The sequence below is a fragment of the Euleptes europaea genome, chromosome 3 (genome assembly GCF_029931775.1).
Source record: "Euleptes europaea isolate rEulEur1 chromosome 3, rEulEur1.hap1, whole genome shotgun sequence".
NCBI classification, from domain to species: Eukaryota; Metazoa; Chordata; class Lepidosauria; order Squamata; family Sphaerodactylidae; genus Euleptes; species Euleptes europaea.
The window spans coordinates 6502517-6521271 of NC_079314.1; the positions used below are offsets into that span (position 1 = coordinate 6502517).

General features: G+C 47.8%; 1 protein-coding gene across 1 annotated transcript in view; it reads right to left on the reverse strand.

Annotated features, from left to right (window-relative positions):
• LOC130475255 (SPARC-related modular calcium-binding protein 1-like) overlaps positions 1–18755 on the reverse strand; it is a 45581-nt gene that overhangs the window by 8185 nt on the left and 18641 nt on the right. Inside the window, exons 2-6 of the mRNA XM_056847001.1 lie at positions 4331–4529; positions 3206–3318; positions 1832–1931; positions 1228–1278; positions 555–611 (exon numbers count right to left, since the gene is read on the reverse strand). Of these exons, the coding sequence (XP_056702979.1) occupies positions 555–611; positions 1228–1278; positions 1832–1931; positions 3206–3318; positions 4331–4529 (520 nt within the window). The remainder of the gene's footprint in view (positions 1–554; positions 612–1227; positions 1279–1831; positions 1932–3205; positions 3319–4330; positions 4530–18755) is intronic.

The following is an 18755-nucleotide window of genomic DNA, read 5'->3' on the forward strand; positions in this document are numbered from 1 at the left end:
TTCTCTCTTAGCCCGGTCTCTTAAAATATACCAGCTGACAGATGTACGTTCAGAGAATCATAGAGTTGGATGGGACCACCTGGGTCATCTAGTCCAACCCCCTGCACAATGCAGGAAATTCACAACTATCTTTCCCCCACACCCCCAGTGACCCCTACTCCATGACCAGAAGATAGCAAAAAAAAAAAAAAAAACCCTTCATGATCCCTGGCCAATCAGGCCTGGAGGAAAATTGCTTCCTGACCCCAAAGTGGTGATCGGCATTACCCTGGGCATGCAGGAAAGGGACGCGAGAGCCAAGCACTGACACAACCCTTCCTGCCCTCCCTTTCATGATCTGCTAAGTTCACATTGATTGAATCAATTATACGATGAGTTGGCTAAGATTTATTTAATAACAATTTTATTTACTGAGGGGTAGCCTTCTTTTTTAAATACTTTCTATATTTTATTGCAATTTCTTTTGAACAGTCACAGAAAACACTGCAGGACAGACCAAGATGCTCACAACCTTGGGTGGGTGCAGGTGAGGGGGGAAGGCGGAGGGCACTTACCTTCCTGTTTGTGGGGCAGGGGGCTTGGCTGGGTGGGCCGTGGCCTGGCACTTTCTTCTGCGTTCAGGGAGGAAAAGAGTTCGAAGGAAACTATTACAAAGGTTTTAGTGTCACCTACTCTGTCCAAAGAGGGGATGCGTTCAGAGTTACAGGATCACATGAGTCTCAGGGCACTGCCATGGCTATTGTTTTTCCCTGACAGAGGTTCTGTGACTTGGGCAGCTGGAAATTCAACAGTTGGAAACTTTCCCTACCATAGGGGAGGAACTGTACTTGTTAAATAAATGCAGGTATCACAGAACTTATTTCAAGGGGGGGAAAACCCTAAGGGGCAACTCATCTTCCCACTCTCTTCTATGGTACATTCCCTCCGGATACCAGGCACAGTCCCTCCAGATATCAGCCACGTAACCCCACTCCCCTCCCAGAGCTGGAAAAGGGGCCCAGGGGTCCTTGCTCCACCTCCTGCCCCCTCCCTGCGGGATAAAGTGGAGGCGGGAACCCCCTCCCACCTTTCCTGCATGACTCACCTGCTTTGGGGATGCTGCTGAGCCCAGGAATTATAGTACCTGTTGGGTACCCAACACGTGGTCAGGCCAGGGTTTTTGGCAGAGGGATGGACAGTTGGGGATGGGTGCCAAAGAGGGACAGGAGGGGTGGGGTGCAACCTCACCTCTCCGAGAAGAGTTGGGATCTTGCCATGAAGTCCGTACTGTGTAGGAACCTAGGAAGAAGGGAAGAAACAGAAGAGAATGAATGGAAAATGGGACACCAAGCAGGCTTGGAGCTACAGGTGTGCCCACAGGGGCCAAGCCCCCCCACAACCATTTCTTTGGGCCCTCCCCCCCAAAAACTCATCACCCATTTTTCATTAATTTTATATTTATTTCTTAAAACACGTATGTCCCACCTTTCCTCTTGGTTCAAGGCGGCTTACTATCATTTTATTTTCATTTATTTATTATTTGTTTGTTTTTATTTATTTACATATGCCTGGACAAAATGCATGGGGAGAGCAAGGCATATGCATGATCAAAAGGAAGCCGTGAAGCAGACAGTGGGGGTCACCGCAGGGAAACGTCCTTGCATAAAATGCCCCCACCTGCCCCTCATTACTGTGTCTCCCTACCAGAAGAGAGCAACACTTTATAACTTCAGTAAGTCAGGCGCTAGTTAAAGGCACAGGAACCAGGGCCAGGAAAAGTGTTGGCAACCTTTGTTCCCAGCAAAGGAAATGGGGGAGGAGGAGGGGACACAGAGAGAGACCCGAGGCAAACCTGTACAATTTGGAGTTTCATTGAGGACTGAGGTCCCACTGATAGGTTTCCCTTCTGGAGTGGAACACCAGCAGTAACCTGTCTGTTTGTGGCACTGAACCTAGGAGGGGAAGGAAAGAGGACAGTTCAGTCCAAACCACATGCCCACCGTCCCTTCATACTATCAGGGCTGTCAATTTAAAAAAAAAAATTAAGGAGTTGGTTTTTATATCCCGATTTACTCTACCTTTAAGGAGACTCACTGATTTACAATCTCCTTCCCTTCCCCTCCCCACAACAGACACCTTGTGAAGTAGGTGGGGCTGAGAGAGTTCTGAGAGAACTGTGACTAGCCCAAGGTCACCCAGCAGGCTTCATGTGTAGGAGTGGAGAAACCAACCCGGTCCTCCAGATTAGAGTCGACCGCTCATGTGGAGGAGTGGGGGAATCATGGAGGAGTGGGGGAATCAAACCCAGTTCTCCAGATTAGAGTCCACCACTCTTAACCACTACACCACGCTGTCTCTCTGTCTCCAAGAAATCCCTCCATCTCCCTCGACAACATTCTAAGGATACAGCTGGAAACATTTCCTAAAACCTTCAATGCTTACAGCACCGCCGCCCCCCCCAGCCACTAAATGGCCGTGACCACACTTGCTTTCCCCACTGCATCCCATTATAATCTCATACCCTAGAGAAAAATATCCATCTTTTTTTATTTAAACATTTATTAGCCACCTTTGTACCATGTAGAGCTCAAGGCGGCTTACACTGTAAACAAAACAAGAATTATTTTTAAAATACAGGGGGGAAATACAATTTTAAATCACCATTTAAGATTGCTAATAAAAAATGTAAAATTAAATTAGTCAAATGCAGTCTTAAATAAAACCAACTGCCTCTTGAAGATTGAAAGGGAGCAGCCTGGGCACACACCCCTGGGGCGTTTCAGGGCACAGCCCTGCCAGCCTGCAGTTGAATAGCTGGATTCGAGTCCAGGAGCACGTTACAGATCAACAAGATTTTCAGGCTCCACGCTTTCAAGAGTCAAAGCTTCCTTCAGAGTAAGCTGCAGATTAGTGTATACGCTGAAAATCTCGTTGGTCTCTAAGGTGCTACTGAACTCAAATCTAGCTTCCCGGGCAGTTGTTCCATAGTTATGGGGCTGCCACTGAAAAGGCCCTCCCTCTCTCATGTACCCACCAGACTAGCATCAGCCTTGTAACAAATCCCCATAATTAGCATCAATGCCATTACAAACATTAACAATCCTTCTGTTCACACAGTCATGGTAGTGGTAGTGAAGGCATAAAAAAAACCCCTGCATTTTGGGATTTCCCAGAGATGGACTGGTAGTGAGGAGCCCCATGCCATAAGGAAAGGCCCCGGGATTACCTGCAGGAAGGATCCATCTTCGCCGCATTCTGGGACGTAGGTGGCATGTGCCTGGCGGCGGGACTGCGAGAGGGCAGTGGCTCGGTCCTCCTGGCAGCGGGTGAGATTGGCGTCTGCATTGGGTCGGATTGGGCAGGGTTGGGAGGAGACATGAAAAATTATTTTGGAGTCAGAAGTGAATAACACCCTTAGCTTGCGTCTTGGTATGCCAAGAGAACATTACTCTCACCCCTTAGATCTTTCTACCCTACAACTCTAGGACCAAGAGGATTCTGGGCCCAAGGGGGCAATTTCCATTCAGCCACAAGCTGGACTATCTCTCATTCCAGAAATAATCTTCAGGGTGCGAACAGGGATGTATCCCAGGGACGTCATCGTATCTGCAGAGGCAAGCTGCAGAGTAGAGGTGATTACGATCTCTTAGTTCCCCCTTCTTCACAGGAAATAAAGATGGACTTGACCAGGTGTCTAAATGGTGATGATGAGGACATCGGGTGGATCCCCCCAGGAGTGGAGCTATGGAGTTAAGTCACCACCAAGTAGAAGGCCTGGTACCCAGAATCCACCTGCTTCAGGTGGGGGTACCTGAAGAAGGGCATTTGCCATTAGTCTCATTTGATTCCTGGGCAGGTTCATAGGGGAGGAGTTGGTTCTGATCCTACATGTTTAGGATTTTATAGTTCATAACGAACACTTTGAGTCATGCCTGGAACCTAATGAGCAACCAATTATGATTTTTCTGTATTGGTATGACATTACCCCTGACCTGGATAGCCCCAGGCTAGCTTGATCTCGTTCCTGGTTAGTATTTGGATGAGAGATCTCCAAGGAATATCAGGATCGTGATGGGGAGCCAGGCAATGGCAAACCACCTCTGAAGGTCTCTTGCCTTGAAAACCCTAATGGGGTTGCCATAAGTCAACTGTGACTTGACGGCACAAAAAAATGACATTACCATCCCAACATGCCCCGATTGATAACATGGTTGCCTGATTTCAGAGGAGCTGCTGTCTTCAAACACTTCCAAAGGTATTTCTAAAGATATAAGAGCTCTTTAGCTCTTGGCCACCTTACACAAACTCCCTCAACCCTACCCCCAGTCCTTTCCACCAAGTCTCTACCTACTGTTGGGTTCTCGATGGGCACCCCCGCCGCAGTGGGACCGTGGCAAAGCTTCTAGGAAAGGCTCGCGGCAACGCGCCCTCTGGAAAGTACATGGAGACTTGTAGAGCTTCCCATCAGAGGCACAGATGGGTCGCCCTCTCTCCCGGGGACATTCAACCAGGCATGGCGGTTCTCCTCGCTCGCTCTCTGATATGATGAACTGAAATGAGACAAATAGAATGAAGAAGAAGAAGAAGAGCTGGTTTTTATACCCCACTTTTCTCTACCTAAGGAGTCTCAAAGCAGCTTACAATCACCTTCCCTTCCCCTCCCCACAACAGACACCTTGTGAGGTAGGTGGGACTGAGAGAATTCAGAGAGAACTGTGACTAGCCCAAGGTCACTCAGAAGGCTGCATGTGGAGGAGTGGAGAATCAAACCCAGTTCACCAGGTTAGAGTTTGCAGCTCTTAACCACTACACCACGCTCGCTCTTGGCATTGACTCATCATCTGAGGGATCTCTCACACAGAAGCACAAGGGAGACAGCTCTTCACATGGGGAGAGTCAAGGACAAAGAAAAAAGACAGATACTGTTGAACTGTTGAAATTCAAAAGTCAGTTATCTGTGACAGGCAGAAAGGGAGAAGAAGCAGGCAGCGGCCTGACCGTGAGTTGACCAATTCCCAGCTCTGAAGGAACAGCGGAGTGCTTTTTGGATTGAGGGATGTTTTTAGAGGACAAGGTGTGTTGCCAATTGGGGGTGGTGGTGATGGCAATTGGGTTGATGCATTCACCCAAGCAAAACTGCATGCATGCATACATGCATTCCCTCCCACCCCCAAGTTCTGGGCCTCTCCTCTCCATCATTCATCCTGTTCTGCTCTCCCTTCTCTTTCTAACCTCTCCTCTGCCCCCCATTCTCCCCTGCCCCTAGGGGGCACTGTAGTGCCTTGTGTACTCTGGCAGCCCTTATGGCAGCTGCTGAAAGGAGTTGGTTTAGCTAATTGCAGCGTCAACAAATACGGGCCCAAGAGCAGCCCATTAAAAGCCAACCACGGTTTCGGACCCATGGCTAGCTTGACGTCTTGCAAGGTGTCGTTCTTTTTTCCATCACCAGAGGCCAGACCACAGGGGGTGGGGGAGCGAGGTGGGAGGGAGAGCCTGCCTGGGTTGCATATAAAAACACAAGTGCTTAAAACAGCTGGAAAAGGAAAAGTTTAACTCTTTGCATATATCTTGCTTTTGTATGTGTGGGGGTGAGTGGGCGCTGGTTATTTGCAGCTGCCTCTAACTGGTCTCGGGGTAGGGGCACCCCTTTATGTTTCCTGGATGGAAGTTCAGAGCTTTTAACAGGCAAAAGTACAACAGGTGTGGCTTTTAATGGCAGTGACAGTCCTATTAATGTTCGGCCTGTTGTGAAGCTGTTTAAAAATGCAGAGAGTCCACAAAGAAAAGGCACATCTCTGTACAAACGGGGCCAAAACTGTAGCCCCTGATTCTGTGTGAGTAGAGGTCTCCCTTGAGATTTCCAGGCAGAATTTAATTTCTAAATAGGTTGTGGGGCTCAAGCTTTCCTGGTGCAAAAACCCTTCTAATGATGAATGCCAGAGGGAAAAGGCAATCTGCGAATGCTCAGAGGAACTTTCTTCTTCCTTACTCTCACTTCAGTGTCACAACAGAGGGTTGCTTTGTACTTTCCTTGTCAGAAACTAGAGCCAAAATGAAATATTCTCCTTGAAAATTCTCCTCCAAGATGGCGAATATTCAGCAGGGGTCCTCAGAACATTCAGACGTCCACGGAACCAGTCATTTGACATCTGGATTGGAATCGGATAATATCTTCCTTCTAAAGTGATCGACTTAGTGCCAACAGGGTGTGGAAAGAGGCCTTATACCTGCGGCATCGTTTGTGTCCTACCAAGCAGCGGTGTGGGCAGCTTGGCTGAAGAACTAGCCCTTCCCTTGGGCGTGATGGTCTGGCATTGGGACCTAATTCTGAGGCTAAATCCTGGCTCAAGTGCAAACCTGATCAACTACGGGGCATGAAAAACAACTAAGTCTTGGAGTGGAAAAGTGCCTCTCCCCCTCCTGGGACTATCTCATGCTCTCCCTTCCTGCCCACCAAACAGACACCCATTTCAGCCACATGTGTCTCCAGCAAAGAGTAGCTTGTTTGGGTGTGGGGGGGGGGAGCGTCCCTCCTCTGCTGCCAAACCACCAGACCAGATCCCCCGCCGAGAGAAAGGGGAGCCCCTGCCAAAACCCTGAGTGACGGCAGAGTGCCTCTTCACTGGCCGCACTCACGGAGAGCTGCGATCTGGCACCACAGGGGAAGGTGCCTTTCCTTGCTGGTAGTACACACCAGTGTCTCGATTTCCAAACGCAGAAACGAAGACACTAACAAATTTTGTGGGCCCATTCAGTTTGTCCTTGCTTCTTCCTTGTGTGAATCAAGGCTGATTCATCCTCACGTGCGAATTTCCCCCATTTAAATTATGCCTCTCCTTAAACTATCGTTGCATACATAGGGTCAAAACTGAACTTCAGATAGCTTTGGGAAGAACAGCATACAAGGCATAGATGCTTCGGGTTGCCAGCTCCAGGTTGGGAAATACCTGGAGATTTTGGGGATGGAGCCTGAGGAAGGCGGGGTTTGGAGAGGGGAGGGACGTCAATGCCATCAAGTCCAAATGCCAAAGCAGCCATTTTCTCCAGGGAAACTGATCTCTATTGCCTGGAGACCAGTTGTAATGGGAGATCTCCAGCCACCACCTGGATGTTGGCAACCCTATAGAGCCCCACAGTAGCTGGCTTCCCTTCTTAGGCCTGCATCAGCCAGATCCCCAAGAGGATGGGTGTACTTTGCCTGAGATAATAGATGCCTCAAACTGGCCCTGACCAAAACATCAGAGACAAAAATGGGTGCAAAGGTACACTTTTTTTAAGGTACAATTTTCACATAGCCCTTAACTTGCAGAATCCTAGGGTGATGTGTGTGTTATTTATCTAAGCATGTCTGTTCAGCTGTCCTTCAAGCTCAAAGCAGTTCAACCAACAAATATCCATAAAAGTCATTAACCAATGACCACAACCAGCATGTACTAACTGTAACAACAAAAGAGCAGCCATGCCAGATCAGGTCATTGGTCCATCGTGTCCAGCATCCTGTTCTCTCAGAGGCCCCTGTATGGCCTATGAACAGGACATAAAGGCCAAAGTTGCTCCTTGGTTGCTCCCCCAGCAAGTGGTTTACTGGGGTTTACTGCAGGGGGTTTACTGCATCTGAACATGGAAGTTCCATTTAGTCTGCATGGCCAATAGCCATTCATGAAACTCCTACGTGAATGTCTAGTTCCCCTTTTAAAGCTATCTCATTGCAAACAAACAACTAATGAGAGCCAGCGTGGTGTAGTGGTTAAAAGCAGTGGACTCTAATCTGGAGAGCTAGGTTCAATTCTCCACTTCTCCACATAAAGCCTACTGGGTGACCTTGGGCTAGTCACAGTTCTCTCGGAACTCTCTCAGCCCCACCTACCTCACAAGGTGTCTGTTGTGGGGAGAGGAAGGCGATTGTAAGAATCTTTGATTCTCCTTAAAGGTAGAGAAAATCGGCATATAAAAACCAACTCTTCTAATTAAATAATTGTCACAGAATACAGGACAGCTGTGGAAACTAAATACCTCTTGCAGAAAAACGAGGAATGCTGTTAAGATTGAAGTAAACGTGCTCGACAGGGAAAACTTGCCAACTTCGACTGTCAGTCTGACGTGAGCTACTCATGGGGGTCTGCCCAGTTCAGCTCTAAATGGTTTGAACGCCTGCAGGACAGTTTGCCCTCGGTTTTTGCAAAACAGGTATTCTAGTGAGATAGTTACACCTTTGCTTTCTGATGGTTCAGTGTACACAAAATTATTGAAAATATTGTTTAAAATAACATGCAGGCTATGTGTATAAAGTGTATATAAACATAAATGAATTTGGGTCCCATCCCCAAGATGTCTCATCATGTTTGTGCAAAAATTCCAAAATATTCCAATATACAGAAAGATCCGACATATGGACCACTTGGGAGGGGCCGTGGCTCAGTGGTAGAGCATCGGCTTGGCATGCAGAAGGTCCCAGGTTCAATCCCTGGTATCTCCAGTTAAAGGGACGAGGCAAGCGTGCGTGTGTGTAAAGTGCCGTCAAGTCACAGCTGACTTATGGCGACCCCTTTTTGGGGTTTTCATGGCAAGAGACTAACTGAGGTGGTTTGCCAGTGCCTTCCTCTGCACAGCAACCCTGGACTTCCTTGGTGGTCTCCCATCCAAATACTAACCAGGGCTGACCCTGCTTAGCTTCTGAGATCTGATGAGATCAGGCTAGTGATATGAAAGACCTCTAGCTTGAGACCCTGAAGAGCCGCTGCCGGTCTGAGTAGACAATACTGACTTTGATGGACCAAGGGTCTGATTCAGTATAAGGCAGCTTTGTGTGTTTTGGTCCCAAGCAGTCCGGATAAGGGATACTCAACCTTGTAGACCGATTTATCAGTCTGTTTAAACAACTGCTTGTCAAACTGTTAGGAAGGAGTTGTTGAAGCGACATTGGGTCAATGAACGGGCAAATTGTCTACTGAAAAATCAGTTTGCGAGTGGCAAACAGGATGTGAACCAAACCAGTGGGTGTTTCAGCAAATCTTAGAGAAAAAACTATGGGGGTTACCGCACTTGTATTCCCAGCGATGTATTAAGAGTTTGAAAATGTTATAAAAAATACTGTTCGCACTTTCTATGTATTCCCACTGATGTATTAAGAGTTTGAAAACGTTATAAAAAATACTGTTCGCACTTTGTTTGGCCCCTTTAGTTGTGAAGACGTCTTCCAACCATTTATAAGCCGTGGTATCCAAAAACCCTTTTAAAGTGATGTTTTTAATAACATTTTCAAACTGTTAATACATCGCTGGGAATACAAAGTGCAGTAACCCCCTATGTTGCATCCCGGCACAAATTGTGTAGTTTTTTCTGCACTTCTGCATCAATGCCCTGATCCTTCCCCCCTGAACTTCTCACCAAACCCTTTGACCACTTAAAAAGACCAACAAGTGGGATCACGTGGGCCCCATTGTACACATGTCCCAAGCTGTGAAGGACTTTAAATGGAAAACCTAGAACTGGACCTAGCACTAAGTTGGCAATCAGGGACAGGCTACAGGGCCTCAGAGCAAAGATGAGAACTGAAGTTTACGAGTGGTCTTCAGAGACAGCCCCGCACAACACGCATGACAGTAGTCAAGGCTGGAAATTCCAGACACCAAGGATGTCTAAGAGCCTGGGGTTTTTTACATTGCATTCTTAGACTTAAACCTCTTTGTATCCTGTTCACCATATGCAAAAGAGGCTGGATCTCTCACCAACAATTGGGTATAATAAAATGTTAACTGCCATTGTAGGTCAAATGCAATCCAAAGCAAACTGCCTCTGCATGTTGGAATTTTGAACCTGATCAAATCCCAAGGCTGAATGTTGACAGATGCCAATAAGGTTGCCAGGTCCCTTCTCGCCACCGGTGGGAGGTTTTTGGGGTGGAGCCTGGGGAGGGGAGGGACTTCAGTGCCATAGAGTCCAATTGCCAAAATGGCCATTTTCTCCAGATCTCTGTCACCTGGAGATCAGTTGTAACAGCAGGATATCTCCAGCTAGCACCTGGAGGTTGGCAACCCTAGATGCCAAGTATATTCATCAAGTATTCAGCAAATCTCCATCCACATTCACAGAGGAGAGTCTTCTGGAAGAAAATTCCTCCTCTCCTGCCGTAAACGTAAGTTTTAAATTCTGTCTGCCATCCAGGCTGGTTCTCAGAGCTGACGTTCAACATGTGTCTCTGGCAGACCCTGACGTGTCTTCAACAGCATCTCCTCCCACCTGTGGCAGTCCTCTCAAAGGAGGGTGTTGTACATCCACCGGTGTTGGGCAGACATGATGTCACCTCCCCCACCCCCACCAAGGCAGGTAGCTCCACGGTCCAAGAGGCACCCGGGCACGGGGACACACAGTCTCTCAGACAGACAGCCCCAGTGTGCTTCTGCGCCATCCTGGATACTGTCCGACCCACGCCCCCTCTGCCCGGTACCCCTTCCAAAGGCCACACTTGGTGACGTCCATGGCCAACGGTTAAATCACCGCCGAGGACAAACAGTTACGGTGTCTGCCTACGGCTGCATCCACGTGAACAAAATTAATTTGTGCTGGGTCTTGCCATGACTGTTTTTCGGGGAAGTTGTGTTTTTAAGGGAGGATTCTGATAGTCTCCTTTTCTGAATTTCCCCCTGCGTCTTGGATCCTCAAGTTACCTGGTCTTGGTTCCAAAGTGGAATGGGTACATTACCAATCTTCCATTGTTCTAGGATTTTAAAAACTCAAGTTTTATACAGAAGGCAGTAATTTTAAACTCCCTTGAATCGTGTGTCTTATCTTCCCGCTACCAAATTGCCAGTGACACATATAAGTTGCCTTATATTGGGTCAGACCCTTCGTCTAGCAAGATCAGTGTTGTCTGTTCTGACAGGGAGAGATTTTCCAAGATCTCAGGTCAAGCTCTTTCGCATCATCTGCCACCTGAACCTCTTAACTGGAGATGATGGGGATTGAACCTGGGACCTTCTGCATGCCAAGCAGATGCTCTATGCTGTGCCACAGTTCCCCCCCCCCACACACACTCTAACAGACAAAAGAGGCTTACATGCTAATGGATACTTTCACAGTGCTTGCATGCTAATGGATAAGAAGAGTTGTTTTTTATATGCCGATTTTCTCTACCTTTTAAGGAGAATGAACCTGGCTTACAATCTCCTTCCCTTCCACTCCCCGTAACAGACACCTTGTGAGGTAGGTGAGGCTGAGAGAGCTCTAAGAGAACTTTGACTAGCCCAAGGTCACCCAGCTGGCTTCATGTGTAGGAGTGGGGAAACCAACCTGGTTCTCTAGATTAGAGTCAGCCGTTCATGTGGAGGAGTGGGGAATCAAACCTGGTTCTCCATATCAGAGTCCACAGCTCCTAACCACTATGCCACGCTGGTTCTCTGCACTGCAGGAAAGAAATCCTGATGTGACCCAGATGCATGATGGCCTCGAGATTCTTTTTTGCCCCCATGATGCATTGAGAAAACACGACCCAAAATGTCAAGTGCTTGTAACAAGGAGTCTTGTGGCACCTTATAGACTAACACTTTCATTGTGGTCCAGACCTTTTGGTCTTAGACCAGGTGCTTTCCCTCTGCTTCAGACCCTCCCCCCATACAATGTGCAATATAGGGAAAATAATAACCCTAGCCTACCTTACAGAGCTGTTGTAAGGTCTGCAAAAAACTATGTATGGGAAGGGCTTTGAACAATGAAAAGGCAATGTCAATACCAAGCAATCATGTTGTGATGGGCACTGAATGTGTCAGATGCCTGCTTTCTTCCCTCTATAATAATGTGGACAGTGTGGCAAAGAAAATCCAGAAACACAAATATGGGTTTACCTTGTTTTATTGCACTTCACTTTATTGTGCTTTGCAGATAATTGCCTAAAGAGGCCAGGGTGGCTCCATAAACAGCTTTTTAAAGAGTCAGGATACAGGATGATCTTGACAGGCTGGAGAATTGGGCTAAAACTAATAAAATGAATTTCAACAAAGATAAATGTAAAGTTCTGCATTAAGGTAGGAAAAATCAAATGAATAATTAGAGGATGGGGGAGACTTGTCTTAGCAGTAGTGTGTGCGAAAAGGATCTTGAGGTCTTAGTAGACCAAACACTGAACATGCGTCAGCAGTGTGATGCAGTAGCTAAAAAGGCAAATGTGATCTTGGGCTACATCAACAGAAGTGTAGTGTCCAGATCACGCAAAGTGATGGTGATGTCAGGCCTGCTCTTTGCAGAGGCCGCCAGACTGGGGTTGTTTTGGTTTTGCCAGGTGCTGACCAAGGACTGCTTTGCTAACCGCCGAATTCCTGTTATGACTCTGAGTTGCATGGGAATCTAACCTCAGTGGGAGGGGGGTTACCATGCCTGCCAATGCTATCTAGATATGACCAATGTTCTTTCATATAAGCTACACCGTGTTTCTAGTCCCCCATTTGTGCCAATTTACCTATAGCTGCTGTAAACCTGTAGACTTTTTCCAATAAATCAATTCTATTTTGAACTCCTCGTCTGTGGATGTTGTTTATGGAATTGTCAAATGTCAAGTGCTTACATTTTGGCAAAGAAAGCGTTACAACACTACAAAAAGGGCCCCCAATTACAGGTCAAAGCACTAATAGATTCCGGGTGTGCCCGCTCCCTAATCAATGAGGCCACTTTCAAAGTGCTCAAAGTTAAGTCAGAGACTCTGTCAGCTCCCATTCAATTTGCCCAAATGGATGGCAGTGACTTTAAGGGTGGGCCAGTTGATCGTCGTACTCGCGGGGTAGCGATGGGCATTGGCCACCATTGGGAGCAAATAAACTTCACCATAGCCCCAATCAAATACGAAGTGGTGTTGGGAATAAACTGGCTCAAGGGACACAGCCCGTATATTGACTGGGGGGCTGGGCCTATAAAGTTCTCTGGTCCTGATTGCGACCAACACAGTCACGAGGTAGCCATTGTACCTCCATCAACCCCGGCTTTAGTCTCAGACACCCCCTCTTCCTCTCCACTGCCTGCTGAATATCAGGACTTTGCAGACGTTTTTGATGTATGGGAATGTGATGTACTACCCCCCCAACGCAAAACCGACTGTGCTATCGAGGTGGTGGGGGATGGGAAACTACCCAAAAGTAAGATCTACCCCATGAGCGCTTCCGAACATACAGTGTTACGTGAATTCTTGGACAAGAACTTGGCTCGAGGTTTCATCCGACCATCTACCGCCCCTTCTTCGGCCCCCGCTTTCTTTGTGCGCAAGAAGACGGGTGACTTGCGGTTATGCATCGACTTTCGGAAACTCAATGCAGTCACCCAGTCCAATGCCTATCCCATTCCTCTGATCTCAGATCTCTTGGGGCAACTAAAGGAGGGGCGTATCTTTACTAAATTAGACTTGGTAGAAGCTTATTACAGAATCAGGATCCGGGATGGGGATGTACCCCTAACAGCCTTTTCCAGTTGCTTTGGCATGTATGAATTCTTAGTGATGCCGTTTGGATTAAAAGGGGCCTCGGGGGTCTTCATGCAATTCATTAATGAGATCCTACATGACTTGTTATATAAAGGAGTGGTCGTTTATTTGGATGAAATTCTCATTTACTCTAAAACTATGGATGAACACATTGCCCTGGTGAGGGAAGTATTGCAACGTCTCAGAGACAATCAGCTCTATGCTAAGGTGTCCAAGTGCGACTTTCACCAAAAACAATTGACTTTCTTGGGCTATATAATTTCACACCACGGTCTCACTATGGACCCTGAGAAAGTGCAGTCTGTCACCAGTTGGGAGCCTCCCTCAACCCGCAAACAGGTTCAACAATTTCTTGGGTTCGCTAACTTCTACAGAGGTTTCATCCCCAACTTCGCTCGAGTCGCACTCCCCATCACTGATCTCCTTAAGACTAAGGGAAAGGGAAGTGCAGACACGTTGCCTTCGACTAAAATCACTTGGACCCCCCAGTGCCAAACCGCTTTTGATACTCTCAAGCGACTATTTACCTCCGAACCGGTGTTGAAACACCCTGATCCTGAGCAAATTTCATAGTCCAGGTTGACACCTCGGACGTGGCAATGGGGGGTGCACTTCTTCAGCGAGGGAGGGACGGTCTTCTGCATCCGTGCGCTTACTTCTCTAAGAAGTTCGAGCAGTCTCAGCTCAACTGGGCGATCTGGGAAAAAGACGCGGCCGCCGTCCACCATGCCCTCACGGTATGGAGACAATTTTTGGAAGGTTCTAAAGTCCCTTTTGAAGTGTGGAGTGATCACAAGAACCTGAAGGCACTCACTGTCCACGAAACAGGTACGCTGGGCGGACTTCTTCGCTCAATTCTGCTTCGTATTAAAACATGTACCAGGGAAGCAGAATGTCCTGGCAGATGCTCTATCCAGACTACCCCAATACCCTACCAAGGTTGACCGCCCCACAAAGTTCCTGTTCACTCCTGCGCAGAGAGGTCTCCTGCCCACTCTGGCGGTTCAAACCCGATCACAAGCCCGGCTCCCACCACAGTCATCGCGTGGGGGGGGAATTCCATGCCGCACCACGTCGGTCGGCCCGACCGCTCCACCCCCTCGCCTTCTTCGCCTGCGCCTAGTCGCCTGGGTGATCCAACCGTCCGACTCCCCTCCGAGGCGCCAGCTTCCCCTCCCGGAGTGGAGCCCGCCAACACGGTACCGACGCCAGATGGGGTGGGTCTCACAGACTCCTTTATGAACTCTCTTCGTTCCAGGTACCAAGCCGAACTCTGCGCAAACCCTCCAAGCTTCTCTGATTGAACATGGGGGTTACTGGTATAAATCTAAGCTGTATGTGCCTAAGGGACTGTGAAGGGAGATTCTACAGCTGGTCCATGGAGCCAAGACCGCAGGGCACTTTGGATTTCTAAAAACGTTGCATTTGTTACAGAGACAGTTTTGGTGGGCAGGCATGCAAACTGACGTGGATTCGTTCATCCGCAGTTGCCCAATATGCGCTACTGTCAAAAGGTCCCAGGGTAAACCTCCCGGACTTTTACAACCATTAGAGACCCCCACTAGACCCTGGGAAGTAATTGCAACGGATTTCATGACTGACCTCCCCCTCAGTGAAGGGAAAACTGTACTTTGGGTAATCACTGACCTGTTCTCTAAACAGGTGCATCTCGTCCCTTGCGCAGGTATCCCGTCCGCCCCCAAACTGGCCCGCCTCTTCGTGTCACATGTCTTCCGACTCTATAGTTTCCCGCGCAAGGTGGTCAGCGACCGCGGAAGTAGCTATGTAGCCAAGTTCTGGAAAGCTTTTCTAAAGTTGGTGGGGGTTGAGCAGGGTCTGTCAAGTGCTTTCCATCCCCAAACGGACGGCCAAATGGAACAGATGAATGCTGTGTTGGAATGCTATCTACGTTGCTATGTCAATTAACATCAAGATGATTGGGTTGAATTGTTGCCTTTTGCTGAACATGCTCACAATAATGCTGTGCATCAATCCACTGGGTATAGCCCTTTTCAAGCTGTGTATGGACAAGACTTCGGTCCCATTGGCCGTTTCAACATTTCAGGGGAGGAGGGGGGTGAAAGTGTGGCTGACTGGGTGCACACGATTCAGACAACCTGGCCCTGGCTGGTGAAAAACCTGGAACGAGCCAAACGTAAATACAAGGCTCAGGCTGACAAACACCGTTCGCCAGGTAAGGATTATGGGGTGGGGGATTTGGTTTATCTGTCCACCAAAAACCTACGATCAACCTGTCCATGTGGCAAACTTAGTGCTAAGCTTGTAGGCCCCTTTCCCATTTCTCGATCATCAACCCAGTGACTGTAGAACTGTCACTCCCAAAGTCACTGAGACGAATCCATCCCGTGTTTCATGTGAGTCACATGTCTTCCGACTCCATAGTCGCAAGGTGGTCAGCGACCGCGGAAGTAGCTATGAAACCACATGTACCCTCCCCGGAGTGGCAACCCGAACCGCTCCCAGAGCCACCGGTAATGGTGTGTGTGGGGGGGAAGAACATTTCAAAATTGCTAAAATCTTGGACTCGCGTATCCATCATGGTTCCCTCCGATATCTCGTTCATTGGAAACACTTCACTCCTGCTCAAGATGAATGGGTGCGCTCACGCGATGTCTCCGCCCCTCGCCTGGTTCGCAAATTCCATGCTGCGTACCCTTACAAACCGGCCCCTGTAAAGTGATGGGGGGGGGCTTTAGGGGGGGCAGGATGTCAGGCCTGCTCTTTGCAGAGGCCGCCAGACTGGGGTTGTTTTGGTTTTGCCAGGTGCTGACCAAGGACTGCTTTGCTAACCGCCGAATTTCTGTTATGACTCTACGTTGCATGGGAATCTAACCTCAGTGGGAGGGGGGTTACCATGCCTGCCAATGCTATCTAGATATGACCAATGTTCTTTCATATAAGCTACACCGTGTTTCTAGTCCCCCATTCGTGCCAATTTACCTATAGCTGCTGTAAACCTGTAGACTTTTCCCAATAAATCAACTCTATTTTGGACTCCTCGTCTGTGGGTGTTGTTTATGGAACTGTCATGGGACAAGTGCTTACAGGTATCGCTTTACTCTGCTCTGGTTAGACCTCACCTAGAGTATTGTGTTCAGTTTGGGGCACCACAATTTAAGAAGGATGTAGACAAGCTGGAACGTGTCCAGAGGAGGGCAACAAAGATGGTGAGGGGTCTGGAGACCAAGTCCTATGAGGAAAGGTTGAAGGAGCTGGGTATGTTTAGCCTGAAGAGGAGGAGACTGAGAGGGGATATGATAACCATCTTCAAGTACTTGAAGGGCTGTCATATGGAGGATGGTGAAGATTGTTTTCTGTTGCCCCAGAAGGTCGGACCAGAACCAACAGGTTGAAATTAAATCAAAAGAGTTTTCGTCTAGATATTAGGAAGAATTTTCTAACAGTTGGAGCGGTTCCTCAGTGGAACAGACTTCCTTGGGAAGTGGTAAGTGCTCCTTCCTTGGAGGCTTTTAAGCAGAGGCTAGATGGCAATGCTGATTCTATGACCTTAGGCAGTTCATGAGAGGTAGGGCATCTTGGCCATCTTCTGGGCATGGAGTAGGGGTCACTGTGTGTGTGTGGAGGAGGTAGTTGTGAATTTCCTGCATTGTGCAGGGCGTTGGACTAGATGACCCTGGTGGTCCCTTCCAACTCTATGATTCTAAGTCCCATGCTATTCAATGGGGCTTACTCCCAGGAAAGTGTCTTTAGGATTGCATCCTAAGAGTACCATTTTTTTTTGTAAATCAAAAGCCATCCAGGGCATTTCTAAATCACCTTCAATACAATTTTGCCTTCACCAGCAAAACTGCGAGATCTATTCTTGAAGAAAGGTCCTTCAGGTAAAAGTACCATTGATAAAATAATGGCAAATATAAATCTGGAAGAAAAAAAACCTCGCCCCCTGAGCAGGAGTCATAACCAACAGAGCAGCAAAAAGGGACAACAGAACATGATAAACACTTGAGGATTAGCAGCAGCTGGGAAGGGATAGCCATAGCGCTACCAGGTATTTATGGACAAGCCTCCACCGCCCTTGGAGATCAACAAAACGCGAGTGTGTGCGTTTGTGTACACCCAACTGCCTCAGAGCTTACTTTGGCGCCTGTTCTTGGTTTGTAACCGCAGGGGCTCTGGGCCAGGAAAATCTGAGTATCGTGTCGACAGGAGGCCAGAAAAGCTTCACTCTGGCTTGCGATGCCCAAGAAACGGTATTCTCTGCACTCCGAAGAATAAGCATCTCCAACAGATCTGGCCAGGTTGTACCTACCCACATCTCACTCTTTTGGGCTCGTGTGCCCCCCCCCCAATTCTCACACTACCACCTTTTCACAGCCCCAAAGGCCATCTGCTGGGACAGACTGTATTCCTTTTACACTGGGATAGTTGACTGGCAAAACTCCTTTTTCGCAACCAAACCAAAATCTTAAAAATGTGTACTCACATGATACAATGAGTACTCACATGATACAACTTCTTCATGAAAAATCACTTATGCAAGGAACTGCTCACACTTCATACAGGTCAGCACCTCTGGCTATCTGGATGGGATATTTCAGAAAGGACAGTAGGGAAGCATTGGTCAGAGGGCATGCGTCCCTTATGCCCCATATGTTCCTGCCCAGTTTTAAGATCTGCAGCTGAAGCCCTATTCCTCTTCCCTACTTTTTCAGAGGCAAGGCAGATGGCATGCAGGAGTGGGGACTTCTTCGTTATGGCCCCCCAAACTTTGGAACACCTTCTCCTTCGATTCTTGCTTGGCACCAGAATGTGCTGATTTCCAGCGCTGGGTGGAAATCCCACTTATTTCTCCAAGCTTTTAGGCATGATTTTTCTTTCTGTCACATTTTAATCTTGCCTTCTTCCAAGGAGCTCAGGGCAGCAAACGATTCTCCCTTCTTCTATTTTATCCTCACAAGCAACCCTGTGAGGGAGGCAGGGCTGAAATAAAGTGACTGGCACAAGGACACCCAATGAGCATCATGGATGAGTGGGGATTTGAACTTGGGTCTAACCAGATCTAAATAGTCTGATCTTTATTTATGTTAAGGTTGGTCACAGTTTCCTGGTTTTAATATTTTTGCTTTAAAAAAAAAATTCTGGTTGTGGTGGGGTTTTGAGGGGGGAGCTTTTTGATCTGATTGGATTTGTATTTTAATTATTTTATTTTGATGCTCTTGATTGTTTATTGTAAGCAGCCTCAAGAAAAGCAGCAATAAATGTTCAAAAGAAAATAAATTCAATACGAACAGGGATTAGAGTCTATGGATCTGTTCGGCAAATGGCAGTCCTT